The sequence below is a fragment of the Prionailurus viverrinus genome, chromosome B2 (assembly GCF_022837055.1).
Source record: "Prionailurus viverrinus isolate Anna chromosome B2, UM_Priviv_1.0, whole genome shotgun sequence".
Classification (NCBI taxonomy): domain Eukaryota; kingdom Metazoa; phylum Chordata; class Mammalia; order Carnivora; family Felidae; genus Prionailurus; species Prionailurus viverrinus.
In genome coordinates this window covers 87,492,125-87,518,534 of record NC_062565.1, presented here as the reverse complement: position 1 = coordinate 87,518,534, position 26,410 = coordinate 87,492,125, and the positions used below count along the sequence as shown (strand labels likewise).

The 26,410-nt window shown below is 38.8% G+C and overlaps 1 protein-coding gene across 14 annotated transcripts in view; it reads right to left on the bottom strand.

Moving 5' to 3' along the window:
• The window catches only part of KLHL32 (kelch like family member 32), a 247,118-nt gene that overhangs the window by 175,952 nt on the left and 44,756 nt on the right, over positions 1-26,410 (bottom strand). For 13 of the 14 annotated variants that reach the window (XM_047859200.1, XM_047859196.1, XM_047859205.1 and 10 more), the window contains 2 exons: positions 23,688-23,763; positions 15,344-15,524 (listed from right to left, as the gene is read on the bottom strand). In XM_047859200.1, the coding sequence (XP_047715156.1) occupies positions 15,344-15,524; positions 23,688-23,710 (204 nt within the window). In that variant the 5' untranslated portion in view covers positions 23,711-23,763. Of the gene's footprint in view, positions 1-15,343; positions 15,525-20,008; positions 20,076-23,687; positions 23,764-26,410 lie in introns of all 14 variants that reach the window. The other variant, XM_047859204.1, reaches the window with a different exon arrangement.

The window sequence follows — 26,410 nt, the reverse complement described above, 5'->3', positions numbered from 1 at the left end:
AAAGGACAATGTCTGTGATAGTTAATTTTATGTGTCATACAGGGTTACTGGGTGCCCAGATATTTCATTAAACATCCTTAATGGGTGATGGGTGTATCTGTGAGGGTGTTTTGGGTGAGATTAATATTTGAATCAGTAAACAGAGTAAAGCAGGTGGCCCTTCCCCAGTGAGGGTGGGCCTCATCTGATCAACTTAAACAAGGGCCAAAATAGAGTTAAAGGCTGAGTAAGTACCAATTTTTTCTGCCTCACTGTCTTTGAGCTGGGACACTGGTCTTCTGCCTTCTAACTCGAACTCATACTGGAACTTACACCATCCTCTTGTCACAGCATCCGTATAATATCCTGCAAATGCAGGTTTTCAACACACTGTGCAGATGAATTACAACGCCTTTTAATGGAAGAGCAAGTTAGATCATCTCCAGAGTGCTGCCTGCCACCTAAAAATATCTACTCTCATTATTCTTAGAATCACGACTTATTGTATTAAAGCAGCCTATTCCCCGAAGGGGTATGTTTAATTTTCACAACCTAATTACTCACTCAATATTAAAAAAAAAAAAAAAGAAAGGTCATCATCCATGAAAATAATAAAACAATTATAAGAAAGCAGTGAAGTGCCTACAACACCTTTTTCTTGCAATTTTTAAAAATTTAACTGATACTATTTTTTTTTTTTAATTTTTTTTTTCAACATTTATTTATTTTTGGGACAGAGAGAGACAGAGCATGAACGGGGGAGGGGCAGAGAGAGAGGGAGACACAGAATCGGAAACAGGCTCCAGGCTTTGAGCCATCAGCCCAGAGCCCGACGCGGGGCTCGAACTCACGGGCCGCGAGATCATGACCTGGCTGAAGTCGGACGCTTAACCGACTGCGCCACCCAGGCGCCCCTGATACTATTTTTTTTAAATTTTTTAATGTTTATTTATTTTTGAGAGAGAGAGACAGAGCAAAAGTTGGGGAGGGGCAGAGAGAGGAGACACAGAATCTGAAGTAGGGTCTAGGCTGCAAGCTGTCAGCCCAGAGCCTAACGCAGGGTTTGAACTCACTGCAAGATCCAAGACCTGAGCTGGAATCGGACGTTTAACCCACTGAGCCACCCAGGAACCCTTAGATATTGTTTTTTAGATCAGTTTCAAGTTCACAGCAAAAATGAATAGAAGGTACAGAGAGTTCCAAATAACCCCTTTCCGCTCCCCATGTACAATATCCCCCACTATCAACATTCCCACCAGTGTTGCAAAATTTATGAATCAATATTGACACATCATTATCAATCAACCAGAGTCCATAGTTTACTTTAAGGTTTACTCTTAGTGTTGTACATTTTATGTACAATCATGCAGAATAGTACTGCTGCTCCCAAAAATGCCTGTTCTTCACCTATGTGTCTCTCCCTCCTCCCAGCCCTGGCAATCAATGATCTTTTTATTGTCTCCATAGTTTTGCCTCTTCCAAAATGCCAGACAGAATGCCATAATGCCATTCTTAAATGGAATCATGTAGTTACATACCTTTTCAGACTGGATTCTTTCACTTAGTAACATGCATTCAAGGTTCATCTGTGTCTTTTCATGGCTTGATAGCTCATTTCTTTTTATCACTGAATAGTATTCCATTGTAGAGAGGTACCACAATTTATATAATCAGAAATGAAAGAGGAGACATCATAACTGACACCACAAAATATGAAGGTTCAGAAGAGACTATTATGAACAATTGCACACCAACAAATTGGTAGCCTAAAGAAATTGACAAATTCCTAAAAATATACAACTTACAATTACAGAATCATGAAGAAATCGAATCTGAACTGACCAGTAACGAACAAGGAGACTGAATCAGCAATTTTAAAATTACTGATTTTAAACAAAGACAAGCCCAATACCAGATGGTTTCCTTGGTGAATTCTACCAAGAATTTATGAAAAACTAATGTTAATACTTCTTAAACTCTTCCAAAAAATTGAAGAGAACAGAATACTCACAAATTCATTTTATGAGGCCATCATTACCCTGATACCAAAGACAAATAAGGACACTACAAAAAAGAAAACTACAGGCCAATATCCCTCATCAATATAAATGCAAACATCCTCAACAAAATACTAACAAAATTTAGCATCACATTAAAAGGATCATACACCATTATCAAGTAGAATTTATCCCTGAAACATAAGAATGGTTCAATATACCCAAATTTATAATGGATACACCACATTAACAGAATGAAAGATAAAAATCATATGATCACCTCAATACATGCATAAAAAGCATTTAACAAAATTCAGCAACCTTCCATGATAAAAACTCTCAACTCTTAAAAGAAAACATAGGCAGTAAGCTCCCTGACATCAGTTTTGGTGATAAGTTTTTGGATTTGACACCAAAACAAAGGCAATACAAATAAGTGAGAATACCTCAAGCAAAAAAAGCTTCAGCACAGCAAAGGAAACTATTAACAAAGTTAAAATGCCTTTACACTTTGTTTCACATCTTCCATTCTGTAGAATGGAAGAAAATATTTGCAAATCATGTACCTAGTAAGGGATTAATACCCAACTATATAAATAACTAATACAACTCTCAATAGCAGAAAAACAATGATTCAATTTAAAAAAAAAGGGGGGGGAAAGGAAGAGAACAGACATTTTTTTCAAAAAAGACATATAGATGGCCAACAGGTACATGAAAAGGTGCCCAACATCACTAATCATCAGGGAAATGAAAACCAAAATCACAATGTGATGTTAGCTCACACCTGTTAGGATGGCTCTAACCAAAAAGAGAAGATATAACAAGTGTTAATGTAAATTGTACTGCAACTATGGAAAAGAGTATGGATGTTCCCAAAAAATTAAAAATAGAATATGATCCAGCAATCCCACTTTGGGGTATATATCTAAAATAAGTGAAATTAGGATCTTGAAGAGATATCTGAACTCCCATGTTCACTGCAGTATTATTTGCAATAGTCATGACATGGAAACAACCTACGTGCCATTTTATGGATGAATGGATAAAGGAAAAATGGATATAGGGGTGCCTGGATGACTCAGTCGGTTAAGCATCTGACTTCAGCTCACGTCCTGATCTTACAGTTGGTGAGTTCGAGCCCCGTGTAGGGCTCTGTCCTGACAGCTCGGAGAATGGATTCTGTGTCTCCCTCTCTCTCTGTTCCCCTCTTGCTCACACTCTGTCTCTCTCTCTCAAAAATAAATAAAGATTAAAAACAATTTTAAGGGGCGCCTGGGTGGCGCAGTCGGTTAAGCGTCCGACTTCAGCCAGGTCACGATCTCGCGGTCTGTGAGTTCGAGCCCCGCGTCAGGCTCTGGGCTGATGGCTCAGAGCCTGGAGCCTGTTTCCAATTCTGTGTCTCCCTCTCTCTCTGCCCCTCCCCCGTTCATGCTCTGTCTCTGTCCCAAAAATAAATAAACGTTGAAAAAAAAAATTAAAAAAAAAAAACAATTTTAAAAAAAGAAAAAATGGGTATATATGTATATACACACATATACACACATACACACATATATATATGGAGTATTATTCACCCATGAAAATGAAGGAAATCCTGCCATTTGCAACATGGATGAACTCTGAAGACATTATGCTAAGCGAAATAAATCAGACAGAGGAAGAAAAATACTGTATTATCTCACTTATTTGTGTAATCTTAAAAAGCCAAAATCATAGAAGCAGTAGAATGTTGGTTGCCAGGGGCTAGAGGATGGTGGAAATGAAGAGAGATTGGTTAAAGGATATAAACTTCTAGTTAAAAGATGAGTAAGTTCTGGGAACCTAATGTACAGCACAGTGACTAAGTTAACAATACTGTTAACACATATTGCAGACATGGAAGTTACTAAGAGTACATCTTAATATTTCCTCCCCACCCAGCCACCTCCTGCTGCCCCCCACACACAGAGGTAACTATGTGAAGAAATGGATATGTTAACTAACCTTACTGTGGTAACGATTTCACAACACATACCTGTATCAAATTATCACACTGTATATTTTAAACTTACACAATGTTATATGACAATTATATTTCCATAAAGCTAAATAAGAAACAAAAATTAAAATTAAAATGGAATTGTGTGTATGTGTGTGCATTGTTATTTTCTGCATCAGCACTCCTCAGAGTAGGCTGTCTTCAAACTGTTTCTTATACATCTGACACAAGGTAAGAAATCCCTGCCAGCATACAAATGAACTCATTATTTGCTTCCTTGAGAAAGATTTCCTGTGAAAATGCCAGTTGAACTAACACAGTGTTTCATCATGTAGCTGATTTACATTTGGTACCTCATCAGCATGGACAGTTAACAAGCATCCCTCAGAATGGCACTGGTCCACAAACCACAAGTAGCACTTATCAATATTTTTGTATGTTACCCCTTAGATTTTGGCTTCCTTTCCCACACTCTACTGAAATCAACTTCTTAAAGAACAGTGAATTTTTCTGCATCCTCCTTGGTATTCTACAAAATGTATTAATCCTTGAAATTCTTTTCTTTTCTGGCTTTGAATAAAATGTACATGCTGATTATCTTTATATATCTTAGGCTCTTCCTTTTTTGTCCCCTAGGCCATCTGCTCATTCTCTTTCTGCCACTTGAATAAAGGCATTCTTTAGGTCCTAACTGCAGATATTTTTTTTTCTGCTCTTTTCCCTCCTGCTATGCAATCTCCTATATTCCGGATGTCTCAAACTTCACCTCTTATGCAGAAGCTGCAGTGGTGATGTTTTCTGTATCCCTTTCAACATCCAGCACAAACTTTTTTGTATCTAGTGATGCTCAGTAAATGCCTATGGAATTGACAAAGTAGCATCTGGAACTATTATCAGGCATAGAGTCGATTTGTTCTTACCATATTAAAGAAGCACATTGATTTGTTAAGTAGTAGTAATTATCATACTGAATACAGTAAATAAAATGAAATATTAAGCACTATGTGAAATCAAAGAAAATCAAAATGGAAATCATTAAAAATTTTAAAATAAAAAATATTAGAGGCAAGTCATTTTACAGTTGCATAGAGCAAAATTAATTTATGATCAGAAAAGGAATATAGCAGAAATAAAATGATCCTTATGTTGGATTTTTACCTTTTTCTATTGTCAAAATTCTTCATTTCAAAATCCAATTAAATACTGAAAATAGATAGCTAAACCTGCATATATCTTTTTTTTAATATGAAATGTATTGTCAAATTGGTTTTCATATAACACCCAGTGCTCATCCCAAAAGGTGCCCTCCTCAATACCCATCACCCAGCCTCCCCTCCCTCCCACCCCCCATCAACCCTCAGTTTGTTCTCAGTTTTTAAGAGTCTCTTATGTTTTGGCTCCCTCCCTCTCTAACCTCTTTTTTTTTTCCTTCCCCTCCCCCATGGTCTTCTGTTAAGTTTCTCAGGATCCACAGAAGAGTGAAAACATATGGTATCTGTCTTTCTCTGTATGACTTATTTCACATATCTTCTTAATAGTTTTGCTGATACATCAAAACTCAAACGAAAAACGAAATCATCATATATCTATCATACATCATCATACATCATATATGATACAAAAAGCATCACACATCTGAATCACTTCCCCATATTCTTCTTAATCTGCCCATTAGTCTTCTTAAACTTCCTTCAGTTCCCCACACTCCCTTAGGTTATTCACAATGTCTTCAAAGCTGATAAAACCTCATTCCCTTGCCATACTCTTTATTCCTAACAGATATTGCTTGACTTTTTAATTCTTTTTATAAACAGATTTTATAAAATTAAATATCAAAACAAATAATCCTTTGATGGAAAACAATAATCAGTTTGCCATATAATGCATAACCCAAATGTACTATAATAATGATATTCTGGTGCCTCTGTGATTGACACATGAAATACACGTTAGAGAAAGAACAGAGCAGCGTGCAAATATGCAAGAATTAGCAATGCTGCTCTTTCAGCATAAGCACCCAATACCCACAGAATTCAGTAGGGCTTGTTCAACCTCAGAGTAATTAATCACAGGACAGGCCAGTGTAAAATGGACTATGGAAAATATGGAACATCATGGGATTTAATTTTAGTGAGATTCATGTACCAATTAAATAGCTGCAGAGTAATGCTTTATAATTTAGGGTAGCAGTAGAGATTTACATGCTTGTAGTAACTATCATAAAGATAAACTAAAAATAATTACTCTATGTATTGAAGGACTTGGAGGTGATTTTACTAGTATTTTTATTCATTTCTTATCTGCAAAGGATGGTTAGTTTTAAGTTACCCCCAGCTAAAATTTAATTTTTGAGGGCCGCACTACTCAGGCTGTGACAATATTCTTGTAAACAAAATGAATGAATCAAAATTAGAGCACTGCACCCAGTGGCTGCTCAGAATGTACACAGAAGAAAGCTGTGGCATGGTAACTGGATAAAAGACAACTGACTATTGAAAGTCCTTTAACATTCAAACAGTACTTGAGGGTTAATAAAGGACACTTATTTTTTATTCTTAATATTATTTTTGAGGCAAAAAGATAATTTACTAGAAGCACAGTTGGGGCTTACAGAACCAATGGGAGCTGAGGAGCAGGCTAGGGATAAAGGCAGGAGGAGGCTGCAGGCTTGGTGGCTGGAAGCAAGATAACTGCCAGTATTATGTCTCTGTTTATCCTTAATGTGATAAACACAATATGTCTTATGTATGAGTTCTGAGAAGCAGAAATGTTAATGAAGAGTCTACAAAACCACCAAACAGGAAACAGCTTGAGCCCAACAATGATCTCATTTATGTGCTTTAACATCAGAAGTGCTATTACCTTCAAGTCCTTACTGGAAACTTGCCTAGGAAATAAGACAAACTAATGTGTCAAACAGATCATACATACAATGGGTGTTCTTAGGGGAAAAGTTCTGAGGAAGGGATTGGTGAGGCCCTACCCACATGACACAGCAAGAAACTGTTCCAGTCAGACTGCAAAATGGGACAAGGAATGCTGAGGGTCTTTGGGGCACCAGGCACTACAGCAGGTGCTGGGATGCAATGATCAGAAAGGCAAAAAAGATACTTGCTCTGCCCTCAAGGGGACCTTCAAATGCTCATACTCAGCCTTCCCCACTTGCACAGCTTCCTTCAAAATACCTCGTGGCTGCTCTTTCCCAACACCCTCCATGCCTGGAGTCTGGCAGGTGTGGACACCCCCTTGCTCCCACAACCCCTGATCCTCAAGCCAGGGGCCTCATTCATTCCTGAGTCTTTCCTCTCTCTCACCATCTATCGCACCACCCCTCTCAGATTTTACCTGGTGTGTCCCAGATATTCTACCTCCAGCAAACACTCCTCATAGGTCTTCTTCTCTCCCCCATCTGCTCCTCGTGTAGGTCAGGCCTTCATCCGCTCTTACTTAACCACTCCCCATGCCTCATGGGTCAGTTATTTCAATTTAAGCCTCCTTTCCCTTATTTTTAAAATGGAGATGATGATGATGATGATGATAGTAATACCCATCTTATAGGTGTCTTTAGAGGATAAAATGAGTTGATACACATAAAGCACTTAAAATAACTGCCTGTAGTACAGTAAATACTCAATTAATGGTAGTTATGATTATTGTTATTACTGACTGAGAATGCCAGAGAGAGGAAGAGGGGAAAAAAAGCCTCAAGCCCCAAAACATCATACCAAACTTCTAATACTAATTACACATACTGAAGTTATTTATTCTCTCCTACCAGACCATAAATTTATTCTGTCTAGAAAATAGCAGGAATATAACAAATGCTTATTGAATTTGGAAAACATTTATTTCTAATTATATATCATATACTCTTTTAATAGTCTTTTATGCCATTTTAATCAAATAGTGACTGGAGAATTTGATTATAAAATACATGGAACATAGTTTGTTTTTTTTTTTAAATCATGGCTTTATCCTTTTCTCTTAAAACTACAAATTAGATAGGCAGAGCATACTCAGGCTCTAATGGAAAATGATGCTCAAATATTTAAGTTTCCAAAATGTCATATTTGAATCACTTTACCATCACATATGCAAAGCTATGTTAGACAGTCAAGACATCTGCTTCCTTGGCCAGAAAGTGTAGGCGTTCATGGAGATTGAAGCTGCAGATAGCAAATGTTAAACAACAGCCTCCAGAAGCTGCAGGGTGGCCCACAGCCCAGGGCTGCCCACACTGGGGCTCTGCAACTTTTGTGTCCCCAGTCAGAGTGGGGTGCCACAGGGAGGAGGGTAAGGGGCTGACTCTTCCCACCTCTCTCACATACACACACACTCTAGATCACAAGACCCTAATTTTCTCCTGCTACCTCTGGTTCAATACTTCCTCATTCGACTTTGTTCAACAGCACTTTGATGGACTTGATTAGGCCTCAGCTAATCACAGTCCTTCTGAGAAAAGCTCCTAGTGAAAGAGGCTGCAATACATGATATATAATCTTAAATTCCTTTTAAAGGAATTTTCCAGCTTTGAGACATAATTAACATTAACACTGTGTAAGTTTAAGGCATACAACGTGATGATTTAATACACACATATATCACAAAATGATTACCACAATAAGGTTAGTTAATACATGCATCACTTCACAGTTACCTTTTCCTGCGTGTGTGTGTGTGTGTAGTAAGGACTTGTAAGATCTAGTCTTTCAGCAACTTTCAAGTCTATGATACAATATTGTTAACTGTAGTCACCATGCGGTAACTAGATCCCCAGAGCTTATTCATCTCATAACTGGAAATGTACACCCTTTGCCAACATATCCCCATTTCACCCCCACTGCCCAGTCCCTGGAAACCACCATTCTACCTTCTGTTTCTGTAAGTGAGATCATACAATATTTGTTTTTCTCTACGTGATTTATTTCACTTAGCTTAATGCTCTCATGGTTCATCCATGTTGTTACAAATAACAGGATTTCCCTCTTTCTCATGGGTACACACACACACCCCACATTTTCTTTATCCATTAATCTGTGGACAGACACTTAGGTTGTTTCCATATCTTGGCTATTATGAATAATGCTGCAATGAACATGGGAGATATATCTTCAAGATCCTGATTTCATTTACGTTCACTATATAACCAGATGTGGGATTATTGGACAATATGGTAGTTCAATTTTTTTAATCTTTTGAGGAACCTCCAGAGGTGCCTGGGTGGCTCAATTGGTTAAGTGTCCACCTTCGGCTCAGGTCATGACCTCACAGTTCATGAGTTTGGGCCCCACTTTGGGCTCTGTGCTGTCAGCACAGAGCCTACTTTGGATCCTCTGTCCCCCTTTCTTTCTGCCCCTTCCCCGCTCTCTCTGTCTCTCTGTCTCTCTCTCTCACACAAGCAAAAATAAATAAACTCATTTTAATTTTTTGAGGAACCTCCATATTGTTTTCTGTAGTAGCTAACCAATTTACATTCCTTCCAGCAGTGCAGAAGTGTTCCCTTTTCTCCACATCCTTGCCAACACTTGTTATTTCATGCCTTGTTAACAGCCATCCTAACAGGTGTGAGGTGATATCTCATTGTGGTTTTGATTTGCATTTTCCTGATGATGAGTGATGCTGAGCTTACACCTGCTCATCCTCATGTACCTGTTGGCCATTTGTTTATCTTCTTTGGAAAAATATCTATTCAGATCCTTTGCCCATTTCTTAATCATAGTATGTATGTATGTATGTATGTATGTATGTATTTATTTATTTATTTATTTATATTTTTACTTATTTTTTTTACTACTGAGCCGCATGAGTTCCTTATATATATTGGCTATTAATGCCTTAACAGATAGATGTGTATATTTTCTCCCCATTCCATAGGCTGTCCTTTCATTCTCTCGATCTTTAATTCCTTGAGAGAGAAAATCTACAGTTCTAAGGTTTCAGAAAAATGGGGCCTTGAATATGATTTTAGGGAGGTGGAAGAGGGTAGACAGGATAAGACTTCATGAAAGACTTCACACTTGTTGGTTGTGATAAACCTTGGAAGACAGGGTAAAGTAAGAGGTGAGTAGGAGGTTGGGGTGGAAAGATTGGTCATTGGCAAGGCTGGAAAGTGGAAAGGTGTAATGGAGTATGTTTGCAACGTCAGATGAACAGATGGGAGGACAAAGACGAAGATGGAAGATAACAGCACAGCATGAAGGCACACTCCAGGAGTCTGGCAAATGTGCAAGTGAGGAGCTCTGGAGGACCTGAGCAGGGGAGCGAGAGCTAACCACGCAGTCATCTGCACAATGGTTTATGAAGGGACAGCTGGTAGAGGAGAAAAGTTGGATAGAACTAGAATGTTCTAAGCAAGCAGCAAGGAGGGGTCAGATTCAGAAAATTAAAAGATGTGAAAGGATAGAACCAAAAAGTCATTCTGACCCCTTAAAAGGTGAGTGAGCCTGCAACTAGGTGAGCCCAACGATGAACTCTTATCTCTTCCCACAAGTAGCTAGGCAGAACATGACCGGGTTGAACAGCTAATGCTCACAGAACATCTACTGTGTTTCAGATACAGTGCTTAGTACATTCTTTACCTTATCTTATTTAAATCTCTATATTAAGCCATTCTGAGAGTTGTGCTTTATAATTGCCAATTTACAGATGAAAAAACACAGGTTCACAGGAGTAAGATGACTCACCTATGCTCAGAGAATAGACAGCAAAGAGGATGAACATCCCAACAAATATTAATTAGAATAGCACCTATTTTCTGAGCACTCTGGGAAACAACGGTGAACAGAGAGACACAGTCCCTGCTGCTGTATTCAAACTCAGCCCTGACTCCTAAGCTCTTCCTTCCCTTTCTTCCTTCCACCACCGATTTATGCTCAGAAAAGAAGTCCCTAGTCTGACTCAGTTATAGCATTTGACTACGGCCATGTTGTACCTACACTGCTGTTATTAAATCTAATTTTTATTTTTTGAAATAATTTTACTACTTGACTGAAGAATGTTTTCACTTTTTTTAAATGTTGATAATCACAGGAAGCTATAGTACTTTGTGCTCAACTGCTCATTATTTACACTTTAAGCGACAAAAGCTGATACCAACTCTCAGATCAATGTAAAGGAGCAGTTTACATCAAAACTTGGGCCTTCGCACTCTTACGGTACTGCCATTCCTGAATCAAAACAATTACTTTAGAGTCAAATAATCTTCCAGATGTCGAAGTGCAAAGTACCACAGTCTAATTTATATCAAAGTACTTAATTAACTTGAACAGATGACACTAGAAAGAAAAATCCATCGACAATTTGCATATCTTTTGTCTTCAGGATATTAAGAATTGAAATATACATGGAATTCTGTGATAATTAGAAGACATTTCCTCATTCACTTAATAAATATTTATTGTGTACTAAGCCTGAGGCAACATTATAAAAGTGAGAGATACAGAAATTTTTATAGCGGGAAGACTATTTCCAGGTGTTTCACTGTGGTACAGCATAAGACACAGGGAACACAAACATAATTCTAGTTTAGGGCATGTGGTTGTTGGAAGACAATTCTGCATGATTCTCTTGTATTTATGCATGTATTGTGAGTGAGGCACAGACTGTCCTTTGTTCTGAACTTTCTTTCCAAGGATGTTTCTATAGCAAACAGCTTTGGGATGACACACTGGTGTCTCTCTTTGGAATAAAGGGCAGTTTTGCTTGCAATCCTGGAAGACACAGTGTCTCTTTACAGAGCAAAGGATAGGCATGCTTCCTGTCTAGAATAATAATTTGTCCCTCCAGAACAAAAACCAGACATGTTTCCTACCCATTACAAAAGATTTGGGTTGCCTGAACTCAACAATCCTCTCTGATAAATGTAGCTCATTTTGTGCGTGGTAACGGAAGCTGGCCCTCTTCATGTCACTTGCGAGAACTGAAGCTCAGGGAATATGTGCAAATACGCTAAGACTCACAGACTGGTTGCTAGGAGTGTTAAAGTTAGTGTCCTTCGTCTCTAACTTTGGAGTCTTGTGCCTTCTACCAGCATCTAGTCATAGGCTATCTCACTGGCTTACAAGTATGGTAAAATCTCGGTCTTGACAGTTCTTGATAGCAAACAGTTGCAAAAATGGCAATAAATTCATTCCCTTCCTGCATCTATGCCCTTTGGTACATACTCTCTTACATTGATTCTGGGCTTGGCCATGGGGCTTCCTTGGCCAATGGGATATCAGAAAACATGACACAAAGAGAGAGACTGAAAAGTACCTATACATTGAGACTTACCCTCATGCCATTTTTAGAACTTAGTTGTCATGTGAAAAAGCCCAGGCTAGCCTATTTGTGTGAAATACATGCCCACTGTCCCCTAAAACCCCAGCCAAGAGCCTCACAATCACCAGACCTACCAACAAGGCCAAATTAGGTCATCCAGCCTCTAGTCAACAGTCCAGTTAACTGCTGATGTGAGAATGAATCCACCATTGATTATTAGAGCTGACAGACCAGAGGAACTATTCAGCTTCTAGGTTTGGGGGTCACAAAAGCTAACAAAAGAGGCAGAATACAACGCAAAAACTACCTCTAGTATTTTATCTATATTACAAATTCCATGGAGCTCGGTCTACGTCTGGTTAAACATTGTAACCCCAGCACTCAACACTGTGCCTAGAAAAGAGTTAAAAGTGCCAACTGTTCCAGCTTTGTTTTGGTTTCTCCATCTGAACACTGACTACAAAAGTCACTTAACTTTCATCTCACAAGTAGGTTGTGAGCTTGAAAGAACAGTGTATGATTCTAGCAGGTCACATGATTGAAGGAATAAAGCACAACTTCTTGTACTCAAGGAAACATGCTCCAGTGCGTGAAAATCAGCTCTTCTACCTAATATCTGGTGATCCTCGGGTGGGTTATTTAAACATACTGCACTTTGGTTTTCTTATCTGCACGATGGGAATAATGAAACTTTCTTCATGAGCTTTGTAACATAGGTATTATAAAGGAGGCACTCTTCACGTAACCTACCAGAGTATCAGGGGCGTTGTGGTAAGAGATGAAAGACTGGGAGTAGCAGCAAACACTCTTCAAGGCCAGTAAGTAGCATGCACTTGCTCACACACTTTCTCTCTTACACACACACACACACACACACACACACACACACACACACAATCAAACCGTCTCCCAAAATTAAATTAAAAAGCCAACCAGCAGAGACCTAAGAGAAGAGAAGCTAAGTAATAGGAGGGGCTAAATTATGGTCTAAAGGAAGACAAAACTTACTACATTATATTATTATATAATGTGCACATGCTATATATATATTTTTTAAGTTTATTTATTTATTTTGAGAGAGACAGAGAAAGTGTGAGCAGGGGAGGGGCAGAACGAGAGAGACAAAGAATCCCAAGCAGTCTCCACACTATCAGCATGGAGCCCTATGTGGGGCTTGAACTCACGAACCACAAGATTACGACCTGAGCTGAAACCAAGAGTTGGACGCTTAACTGACTGACCCATCCAGGAGCCTCCCCGATTTTTTTTTATTTTTTTGAGAGAGAGAGCGTGAGTGAGCAAGGGGCAGAGAGAAAAAGAGAGTCCCATGAGGGGCAGAGAGAGTGGGAGAGAGAGAGGAATCAAGAGAGAATCTTGAAGTGGGGATTGAGCTCACCCAATGTGGTGATCAAGCTCACAAATCCTGAGACTGTGACCTGAGCCGAAGTCAGATGCTTAACCGACTGAGCCAACCAGGGGCCCCACGTGTATGTATTGTATAGAACAACCCAAAATATGTTGTTTGAAAAGCTCCCTGAATAATATAGCCTTTCTGGAAGATTAATGCCTGATGCGTCAGTGTACAAAATGTAACACTATTTTAATGGAACTAAAAGGTCACTTTTCAGATATTCTGCTTCACTTCTACAGTTGAGAATTATTCCTTCTTTTAATCTATAGACATTTCAAGTATTTCCCTCTAGATCCTCTATATTACTGGGTTTCATCATATTTAAAACACTTTTTTAAAAAGTCTTCAATGATTTGGCATTTTTGAAAATTTTTTTACTTGCTAGTTGGCAACTGAGTGCAGTTGATATTCTCTTAAACATTAAAACCAAGATTATGAAAATAAAATAAAATTTAAAAAAATAAATAAAACCAAGATTATGACTGGAATTATACAAATAAAACCAACAACAACAAAAAACAAAACAAATAAAACCAACAAATTGCCCATGGGCCTAAGTTGGTTTCTATAACACTTTGAGACCTTGGCAAGAGAAACCAAAAAAATTCACAATTAATTTCTATTCTCATTTATATGAGATATGCATACAAAGTCCTTTTTCTACCATTTAAATCATAGGAAGTACTAAATAAATGGCATTTAGTTAGCTATAACCATACTGCATATTTTAATCTTCAAAAAAGCAATAAACATAAAGTGACATGCATACAGCAAGAAAGTACAATGCTAAGTAAAATAAGTCAGTCAGGGAAAGACAATACTATATGATTTAACTCATATGGGGAATATAAGAAACAAAACAATCAATCATGGTTGGGGGGGTTGCAGAGAGAGTGACACACACACAAACTAAGAAACAGACTCTTAACTACGGAGTGCAAACTGATGGTTACCAGAGGGGAGGTGGGTGGCGGGCGGGGGAGGAGTTAAATGTGTGATAGGGATTAAGGGGCATACTTGTGATGAGCACTGGGTAATGTATGGAAGTGCCGAATCACTATATTATACACCTGAAACTAGTATTACACTGTATGTTAATTACACTGGAAATAAATAAAATAAAATAAAATAAAATAAAATAAAATAAAATAAAGCAACAAACATACCACTGTATCTCATAAGCCACTGAAAATCGCACCCTAAAGTTCTACTAAACAAGACCACATGCCTTCAGCAACACACACTTAACAACCATGAACGTCCATTAGGCCAATTGTATCTCTGTCTCTGGAGCAAACAGTTGGAAAGCATGAAGACAAGAACATGCATAGAGAAAAAAAAAAACAGAAACGCTACATAGATTTACGAGCACTTTAAATTTTAACAAACTGTTTGACAGATTGTCCTTCTGATCCTGGATCTAGATACATCCTATCCCCCAGTTCACACTGCATTATGGCACACCGTAATGCCACACTGCCTTATGGTGGTAAAGTATCAAATACCCCTCAGTTCAGAAGCAAAAGAGAGATCTGCTCTCCGCTAGAGGGACATCCAGATGACCAAGCCAGGGAGGATCCCACTGCAACCCCAATCTTATTCTGTTCAGGAAAGTTCCCCAACATTCACAACTCCGGTGGCCGTCATCTGACTGATGGATGCAGGACACTTCAGGAAACTTTGTCATCCTCCGTTTAACAAGCTACCCCAACTTACCCGGAAATAGTCACTGCATGCTGCTAGGACTGCCTTGTGAGCATGGAATTTCTGTTCCTCAGCAATCAGGGTGACGTCACAGAGGATGCCGTCACTTCTCTGTTGATTCAGCGCTGCCAAGACGCTATCATTGTGAGATTCCGAGTGGCAGAGCCTCTGGCCTGTCAGCATTTCTTGAATACTACAAAAGAGAGCAATCGTGTCAACATGCTTTTTCTCCCACCAGCCCCTGCTGTCCCTGGTGCCCCTCACTCCTTCAGCACCTGTGTAAGGAGCGCAGATCGCAGCACACTACAAGAATGTGACCTTTGTGATTCCGTTTCCCTCCTCTCTACTATTCCCCTGCTCTCCTTTTCTCTAATTTTCTCTTTTCCTCACCCCCTCAGGGTATCTTTCTCTTTCCTACCAGTGCTTCTCTTTCTGGATTTGTGTTTTTGTGTGTGTCCATCTGTCTGTGTATGGTCCATGTCTGTGGACCAGTGAGCCTCTGATTCTGGCCTCTGTCCCCTCAATACATGTACATCTCTGAGTGCAAAGCTTTCTCTGGATGTGTGTATATATGTGACTCTCTCCCCTCTATGACCCCGTTCCTGAGTCTCTGATTCCTTCTCTAGTTCTGTACCACTATGTGGGGGTGGTGCAAGCTCAGAACATGATCACCACCATGCACTGATCTAGCACAGAATCCACGGGACCTAAAAGACTCACCAGAGATACGGGAAGTTACTAAGTCTCCCCAGAGGTCACAATACTACAATAATAAATAAAACAAAACTGACTAAATGTTGATTAGAGAAAAAGGGGCTGCCACTGACTATCTCATGTAAAAATCAATGAATAAACAATAGCAGATGATTATTAAACCTGGGAAATCATGTATCATGGGGGAACATCAAAAAAAATGTCATCGTAAATGAAAAACATCTAAGGCTGAAAGTAAAATATATCTGTATTATCAGCCTTCAAACTCTGTATGTGGTCACTGTACTAGACTTAGAAATAACCATACAGTTTTATTTGCTGTTCTATTTTTTGAAACTGTTACATTTACTCATTGTGAAACTTAGCCCTTCACTCCTTACCCCATTTTAAAATATTCATCCTATGTCCTTTAGGACTCCTAGGTGTGGGGTGCCTGGGTGACTCAGTTGGTTGAGCCTCTGACTTCGGCTCAAGTCATGATTTCATGGTTTGTGAGTTTGAGCCCCGCGTCAGGCCCTGTGCTGACACCTCAGAGCCTGAAGCCTGCTTCGGATTCTTTGTCTCCCTCTTTCTCTGCTCTTCTCATGCTTGTGCCCTCTCTCTTTCTCTCTCTCTCTCAAAAATAAACAACAACAACAAAAAAACTCCTGAGTGAAACCCCAGACCTTCCCAAAATCATGTAGAAGTAAGGCCATACATTGACTGTGTAGATAGCTCTGAACCATTCCAGCCTACATCTATGAATACAGTCTCCACAGTGCTCTAAAATCTCAGAACTGACATCAGACCAGGATTGGTGAGCGGCACTAGTCACAAGTTACTCCCAGAATGAGAACAAGGGCCATCGAGCCCTGTTTCTGGCCTTCGGACTCCTCTTGAAGCTGAGTGAAGATACCATGGGGATGACTGAGGATCGTCTCTCCTATCCTGACAACTGCTGCATCCAATTCTCCCCTCTGAATGTGAAAGAACCGGTCAGGGAAGCTGGGGAGTCGCCACTGGCCTAGTCTGCATGCTTAATTTATTTAACAAAGCTCTGTCCGGCCTGTGGTGCCAGTTGGCTTGTAAACCGCAGTTCGACACAGACTGTTCCACTTTAAGGTGAAACAAATGCTTCCTATGAAATGCAGAGAACAGCCTATAAGTTTTATTGGACATTTCTGACTGGGGAGCCTCAGAAATGTTAGAACTACTGAAAGAAAAAAAAACTTGACAGGAGGTGATGATATAGGAAGTTCTTGTGGGAAGGTGGGAAGATTATTTTCAGTTGGAATGCAGCAGTGAGTTTTGAAATGGTTACTGTCATCGAATATTCATCTAGCAGCTCTAGCTATCCACATTTAAAATCAGTAACTGAAAACCACATTCAGAAGCATAAGTAACTTTTAACACAAATTTCTATGCAAAGCCTAGAATGGAGATGAATTAGCATTACTCAATTAAAGAAATGAGGAAATAGTAAAAGAAATATTACATCAGCTAAAGTAAAGCTTTAGGATAATTTTTGAAAAGTCTTTCCTAAAAGGATGACATTTTTATATATTTTACAGTCTTCCTATGTTCCATGAATTATTCTTAGTGATTTATAATTATTAATTCACTTAATCATCATCACAACCCTATGAGGCAGGCATTATTATCTCTATTCTACAGATGACAAAACCAAAGGTCCAAGATCATGCATCTTGAGCACCTATCGCCAAGAACACAATACTGTAATTCAGCCTCCTGCTTAAAAAACAAGATAAAGACAAAACAAAACAAAATGGCAAGCTGTGAAAAAGATCTAAAAAATCTCTGATCGCAGGGGTAAAAGGTCACAAAGTCTATACTAACTTTGTATTTATATTATGCATAGTTATCTCAAAATCAAAGCTGCCTTTTAAAAAGAATACACATGAAGATAATAACAGGAAATAGTTGTAAGAAATATCTAAAATCAGGCTTCAAAAATATTTATCTTTGCACTGCAACTAAGATAAGTTTGGAGATAGAAAAACAGATTCCAATTATTACTTATTTGAAATACTCATAGACAACTTATTAGATACACTCATTTCTCCCTTTTAATATCACTTTAAATGCTAAATAAATATATTTTAAAATTTCATTTGTAGAACAGTAGAATATGTTAAAATAATTGCCTTCAAGTGTTTCCTTATTCATTTCCCAAATATAGTGCCACAATTTATGTCCTTATTATCAAGACTGAATCAGTATTTGCATTTCAGATATCTATTGACAGTGAATACATCTTGCCAGGGAAAGAGCAGCTGTAAACTGAAATTTGGCAAAAGATAAAGGGCTCAGCTCTGAAACAATGGTGATGCTGCATAATTTCACAGGATCATTCAGCTGGGCTTGAAATATTCAAGCTTAAAGAAAACAACATGCTAAATATTTAAGGCAACACTTGGCACAAGATTCCAAATATTTTGGAACCAATATGTTAGGAATCTTCAAAAGCAGAAACAAATACTCCAACATTTGGCAAGAAATAAAGGCCTATTAATCAACAAGTCTTTATTGTATTCTGAAAGTAACTTCCCACTCAACTCTCAGATATAAACCTGCAAGAGACTTCAACCCTCTAAATGTTAAAGCCTGTGTGGCCACAGAACACAGCTGGAAAGAGGCAGGCCCATCTGATGAAGTCAATAATCATAAACAAGGAAGGGGGTGAATCAGAGACCATTAAGTACCATGTCTGAATTAAGATGGGGAGCAGATACATGCTTGCACATGGCTGCATTGACATCTATAATTTATATCAAATTGGCATACTAAGCTTCCCAACAATGTCCCTCTGTTATGTGGGAAACAATGAAGAAGGAAGGAATAGAATATTCCCAAAACTTCCTAAATTACTGGGAAAAAAAACCCACATAAAACATGAGGCACATTTGCCAAGGGTATACAGATTTGAGTGTCATCCTAAAATTGGGAAAGGTCGACTGTGGAAGCAATGTTGCCACCTTAAAACTTACAGGTAAGGGCAGAAGGTGACCTGGCTTCTCCAGGGCAACCCCAAAAGTCTTTCCTCTGAGGGATCCCCTAAAACTACACTGTCCAATACAATAGCCATGAGCTACAGGTGGTTACTAACCACTGGAAATGTGGGTAGTCCAAACTGAGATGTGTTGTGAGTGTAAAATGCTCTCAATGTCAGACGTAGTATGAAAAAAGAATGCAAAATATCTCATTAGTATTTTTATATTAATTACATACCGAAATAATAATATTTGGGGTATACTGATTAAAAATAAACTAGTTAAATTTATTTTACCTGTTTCTTTTTATTTCTTTTAAAAGTAACTACTTGAAAATTTTAATTATACATATGGTTCGCAACATGGTCCTATTGGACGGTGTACAAGTTCCTAGGGGACATGTCCCTCATTCCTTTCCACCTGAACTCCATAAGTTCTACAGGGCACAGCCTCTGTGGGTACAACATGGGAAGCCCCCACTCTCGAAGCAGCAGACTGCGTTTTAGTGATGACAGGATACAACCATTTGACCATATGTCAGCATTCAGTAATGGAGATAAATAAATGAGGTCTCACGGCACAGGACTATTCATGACTTCAAGTCTGTAACTTTCATTCTGGATTTGATAGCAAAAACTAAAAAATCAAATGCAGAACATGATGTTGATAACATGGTACACCCTACTCAGATGAAGCTCTACCATAGTGCAAATCACTATTTGCAGCTGACAGAGTTAACATTTTTGATCACAGAACTCTCACAGGGTCTCATTTTCATAAAGTAAATTTTGACTGAGTTTACTAAGTTTTTAACATGTAAATTCCAAAACAGCTATCTGGTTTTTAAACATTTGCATTTCAAATTTTAAAATTCAAGTCAATTTCTCTATCAATGCTTACCTAGTATTTAGACACACAAAATATATGCAAGTAGATTTCAAGTGAGGCTACCAATAAGATATCAAATACTTACAAATCAAAAGCAGTCAAGTAGCATGAAGAGTTTCATTTCTTAAACAGACCACACAAAAAACAGAAGACTGGACCAAAAAAAAAATGATAGTGCTAGAATTATTCATGATTATCTCAATTCAGTCTATTGGTGAATTATCAGGTGAGTACCCTAATCACTTCAATTCTATGATCAAAATATTTCTATACAAATTAAATACATCAATATTAAAACAGCCCTATGTATTTTAGTAAGGAGACCACTAACTCCATAATGGAACTTAATTTTTCTTTTTTATAGAACACTTTATAATTTTTATATACTTTAAAATGAATGCTAACAATTAATAGCAATGGCCAAAATAATAAGCAAAGAAGACACAATATGTTAGAGGATGATTAAGAAGTAATAAAGATTATACAGAGAGGGACTTAATTATAAATGAATAGTTTCGTTTCATTCCTCCCCTCATTCATTCACTCAATAAACATTTACCCTATCCAGGTGCCATGCTAGATACTAGAGATAAAATGGTGAACAAACCAAACTTGGTAGCAGCCCTTGTCGAACATTGAGTTTAGCAAGGCAGTTACACACTAAGCAAATAATCTGGCCTCCCAGAAGCAATAATGCTGGAGCTGGGGGATGAAGGATGAGAAGGAGCTACTGTGGCAAAAAGAGTTTTCCAGGTAGGGGAGAGCAAGTCCTGGGATCCGTGGTAGGAGGAAGCATGGTGCTCACAACAGTATGTCAAGGGTCAAAACCTTGAGAACAAGGAAGGACAAGGTCTGCAGCTCAGAGAGAGGCTTGGCTAGAAGTGTAAATCTGGGACTCATCTACATAGAGAGGGTAACAGAAACACAGCTGTGTCTCCAGAACACAGTGCAGACACAATCAACAGCGAAAGGTTGGTAGGAAGTTAACAAAAACAGTATTCAAAATACAGAAGGAGGGATGGGCTCCGTGGTGGAAAAGGACTGCCCTTTGAGTAGCAGAAGGGAGGAGACAGGCATACCAGGAACACATATTCAAACTCTTAGCATTTTTTTGGTTTGTTAAATATAAAGATTTAGTGGAACCATCTCCACTAGGCAATGTAGGCAAGGAAACACGGATATCTGGGTTCATCTGGGTTGGAATTTTGTCAGGAAAATGCATCAAAAACACAGGAAGGAAGAGAAATCAAGGATTTAAAGAGTTGTAGAAAATGGGTGACTCAGTCGGTTAAGCATCCAACTTTGTCTCAGATCATGATCTCATAGTTCATGGGTTCAAGCCTCACGTTGGGCTCAGAGGCTGGAGCCTGTTTCAGATTCTGTGTCTCCCTCTCTCTCTGCCCCTTCCCTGCTTGTGTGCTCTCTCTCTCTCTCTCTCTCAAAAATAAATAAACATTAAAAAAATAAAATAAAATTTAAAAAATAAAAATAAAAAATAAAAGTTATAGAATCTAAACTGGATCAGAAGGGACACGAGGGAAAGAAGGGGATGATGTGTTGGTAGAAAGTAGCAAGGCCAGTAGATGAGACACTGCAAGGAGGTCGAAGTACAACCACAGTGAGGGAAGGCTAGACGGAGAGGAGATCCTGGTAAGAGTAAAGTGGCTGATGTAGTGGTATCACAAACAGAGCAACTACTGGGATGCAAGGTCCAAGGTGTGACCATGGGAGTTGATGTCTCAGTAGAACAAGGTTTTTGGAGATAAGCAGATTGAAGATCCGAGGCCACCAAGTTGGACGGATCCTCCTTGCAGACACTGAGGACACTGGGAAATTGCAACGGGTTTGTGATGAGGAAGAACACTGTAATCTGGGCGCCAAATGCTCAGTAAATGAGGGGAAATGACCCTAACTATAGTGGAGAGGAGAGAGGAGAGAGGAGGGAGAGAGAGAAAGAGAGAGAGAGAGTTGAAGAGCATCACAATGAGCATGTCTCTGTTGTATTTTGTTACCGTTGCCTTCTCAGACAACCAACTTGAAGAGTAATGATGGAGAAGCAAAACCACATCCCAGGTGACAACAATCTCTCTACCTATCCCCCCAAATACATGAGATGTGAGGAGGGCTCTTAGCAGGGCTCCAAGTGGGCCTCAGGAGAGGACAGGTCTCAGTGAAGTCAGGAGGGGAAGGGAGCTTTTCAGGGTAAGGAGATTATACAGCAGAGCAGACAATCACAGTGCAACAGTTCCTCAGGGAACAAGGGAAGTCTGGAAGGTGGGGAAGGGAGAGCTGTGAATCATAGCTGAGAAGGAAAGACCATTACGGAGATGATGGTGCAGCGGAGGACAGGTGGCAGAGGGGTCAGAGTGGATCAATAAAAGCAGAGATGGTAGATTTAAAGTAAAAAACAATTTTGAGAAAAAAGCACATAGATCCTGGTAGTTAGAAATAAATCACTTGGCTAAGGTGGTGGCAGACAGATACCATGGTCTCTATGTGCCTGTATAGGCTGGATGCCACATCTGGAGCAGGATTTCTCAACCTCAGTGAAACGAACATTTGGGGCCAGATCGTTATCTACTATGGGGAGCCATCCTGCGTATTGTGAGATGTTCAGCAGGATCCCTACCATCGACTGACCAGATGCCAATAGCATCCCCAACTCCGGTGACTACCAAAAATGTTGCCAGACATTGCACAATGTACACTGAGAGCAAAACCATCCCCCACTAAGAAACGCTGATCTAAAGCAACGGACTGGCTCTGGGGAGTGAAGCAGCACTGGACCGGCTGTAACAATGCCTCCTTCCATGTCTGAACATATTTTTGGAACCGGTCAACTCTAATAGTTACAGAGTTGTGGAAGAAAGGCAGTCTCATTATTCCATAGACAAACACAATTCTTAATTAATAAAAAGAATCTCCTCTGTTTCACACCTCTCATTTTTTGCTCTGAAGATCCTTTTGACTGTTTCCTCAGAGGATGATAAAGACTTGCGTCCACTTTGAATAGTCAAAAAAATGCCCTGTGTCTTCTTCTTGACTGCATCCACAGGTTTGGGTATGTGCCAAGTTCCTTCCTGCCCCAGAGCATTTCCCCACGTCACCCCATGCATCAGTGCTCAAATTACAGACCACTTCTTCAGGAAGACACTTTGTCATTCTATCAACCCTATACTTTTCCTTCAGAGCACTTTTCACAATTATATCTGCATTGTTACTGGGTGTGATTTGTTAGATATCAGTTTCCTCCATTGAATATATGTTTTATGAAGGCCGGAACCTTCTCTCTTTTATTCATGGCTGGATGCTCTGCATCAAATAGAGTGCTTGGCTCAATAAATATCTGTTAAATAAATGAATTATTAGAAGAATGTTGAGAGTATTTTGAGAATACATATCATACTCCCCAGAATGATTGCTTTAAAGGGGATGATGGTGATATTTATACAAGTATAGTTTTCTGATTCTTTTTTAAATCATCTACCTTTATACAAGTATTCTTTTTTTTTAAACATTCCAAATAAAAAAATATAGTAAACAGTATCATTCAAAGAACCATGAGATGTACCTAGGTTTGACCCGTAAATAGATCACAGTGGTTAACCCATGTGCTATGACACTAAACTCATACACACTCTAACTGGTTTACTTAATTCCTTCAAATACGTCTTGAGCCTTGCTCTGTACTAAGCCCTGGGATGTGCAGGGTAACTATTTCGGGGTTCACTACACCAAGCAAGGAAGCATCCTACAGGCCCAACCTCAGGCAGCGTTCAGACGGCATTCTCCAGCTGGGTTCCTCAGGATCTCAGCCTTAGCAGTTTGTAAGCATTCCAGCTGAATAAAAAGACAAGAAAGAAAAGCACAGTGAGCTAAAGGCAAAAAAAGCACACTCTGGGCCTTCATGATGCGAATGCTTTAGAACCCCATGGAGGCACCTAGGGGAGTTTTATAGTCCAGATTCAACTTTTTGACTGAATGCTCTTTAATAAGAAATGGTCTGGCATGTTTTTTACATTGTTTTTTTCCCCTCACTGGAATTTCAGAGACTAAGCAGGAAAATGTGTTTAAGAACCAACAATAGCTAAATTAAAGGTTATAATAAAAATTAAAACATCAGATGGCCAAAGGGAAAAATTAAGATTTAATAAAATAAAGCTACAAAGGTCTACACCACAAATACTAGTTGACTTGTCCTTTACAGCAATTTTACTTTTCTTCCAAACATGAATATTAGTGAAATTAAGTTAAAACCAAGTATGTCTTGGCTAAGTATCTACAGAAAGATAATTTTCTATCAAGGAGCAGATTTCTGAAAACTGCTCAAAAAATAACATCTAGAGAGGGTGAAAATTAGTAGGAAATGGAAAACAGATTCTTACAGCAGATTTAGGATTAGCACAACTGGAAATATAAAATAGAATGAAGTTGTCAGGCTTAAAACAGCTCCTTGGCTATATACTCATTTAATCACCCCCCCTGCCCCCACCACATCGTGAACCTCCTCTCAGACTTTCTTCTCACTCATATAACTCCAAACAGAAAAGTAAATTATTTGAATAGTCTGGGGCCTGGTCCTCATTAGAGGATCTAATTCCCATTTTCTAATATATTCAAGTCGCAAAATTAATTCCAATCTGGATAATCTTAAACAGGCTCCCTTCTGTCCCATTTTTATTTTGAAAAGTGGTAACAGGGTAAAAATATTAAACTGTACCTATTTCTACTGATTTGTATAAAAGAGGGAGCTATGATTTCTAACCTAACTAAAATACAGTATTTTGATATATCATAATTTCTTTAAGTATTCCATTGTTCCTGAACATCAAATTGTTTTGAACATTTTCATACAATTACATTTTTTTATTTCTGGTTTTCTTTAATTATTGAAAATAGGATGTCTAGACTTTCATTTATTTCTAATTTATGTTTTGACAAACCTAAAAATTAGCCTCATTTTCAACTGATCCAGGATTACTGAGCAGGACAGAGGCTCAGAATAATTCAAGGCACGTTGTTTAATTAGCTGAGAGATTTTCCTAGCAACCTATCACTGCTAGTTTCTCTCCAGAATCTAGGTTATAAACTTCAGGCTCTTACAGGCTAATGCAAACACTAACAGAGATGGACACTTCAGCTTTACAATGGCAAAAGAACATTTATTATCACAGAGAAGGGGGGGGAACCTTATCTTTCTGACAGTCTTGTAAATGCTCCCAATAATTAGACACATGGAGAACAAGAATCCTAAAAGTTAAAAGAATCCAAAATTAAAGGACACATTTAACTCGATATTTTTCAGATTCCAAACACTATTAAAAGTCACAAGATAAATTAAAGTCCCTTGCTATTTGGAGACCAACTCACTAAATTGGCTCTCCTCAGAAATTATCTAAATAGAACATGCTATACTCTACAAAGTTTAGTGAAATGGACACCTTTTTAAAGGTGAATTAAAATGAGTCAAAGGATCGCCTTTGAAAAGGTTTATTGTTATCTATTATTTACTATTTTTACTATATGTTATTTACTCTTCACTATATATACTTTTATATAATTTGTATCCTTGGTTATAATCTTGGTTTTGTATAAGTAACATTTGTTTTTACATTTTATTAGGTATACTTCATATTTTAAGATTCCCTTAAATGAAGTGTCTACTTCACTTAGCCAGACCTTCCTCCTCCCACTTCCTTGTATTTTTCCTGTAGCAGGGAGGGATATGGATTTCTTCCTAAGTGAAGGTGCTCACTTCTTTCCACAAGGCCAAAGAGATCCAGGCCAGTCTCCTGCCGTTCCCTTCTTCAGAATCTAGAAATAGATTCATGGCTGGACCACCCTGGCAGGGTCCCAGGAGCAAAACTACAGGAAGAAAGTTGAGTTGCTCTCCAGGCATCTAGCTCTCAGAGCTGCTCACACCCCGTGAGGTATACAATCACATAAGCCCTGAGGGTAGTGCTATTTGGCACAGGAAGCATGTGAGGTAGCTCTTTTTCTGTGAATTGAGAGTAATCACATTCAGGGTCTCTTTCAGTAGTGACCATTTGCAGCTTTCTGAGCCCACTGGCACCACAGAACCAGATTATTCTATGAGTTCTAGAATGTACTCATCCCAGCCTCATCTCCCACATGCATGATCCCCAAACTATAAAGGTAAAACATCCCCTTCCACAAACTAGTCTTTGTAACCACCTGTGTAAAGAGCATGAGACTCTGATCTGTCTACTTCTACTCGGGACAGAATGCTCCTTTCAGCCTTGCCTCACTTTAGAGACCAGCACTCCTGAGGTCTGAGATCTGGTCCCTCGGCTCACCTGTTCCCTAAGCAAGGTCCACACATGTGTCCCCTCAAGTCCTGGGCATCCACCATTTAGCCCAAGATCAAATTAACTCCCTGGGGAACAAGTCCCACTATCAGTGCTGTATCTTTAGGATACAATTCAAATGCAGCTTGCTCAAAAACACTTCCAAAGTTTTGGAGATT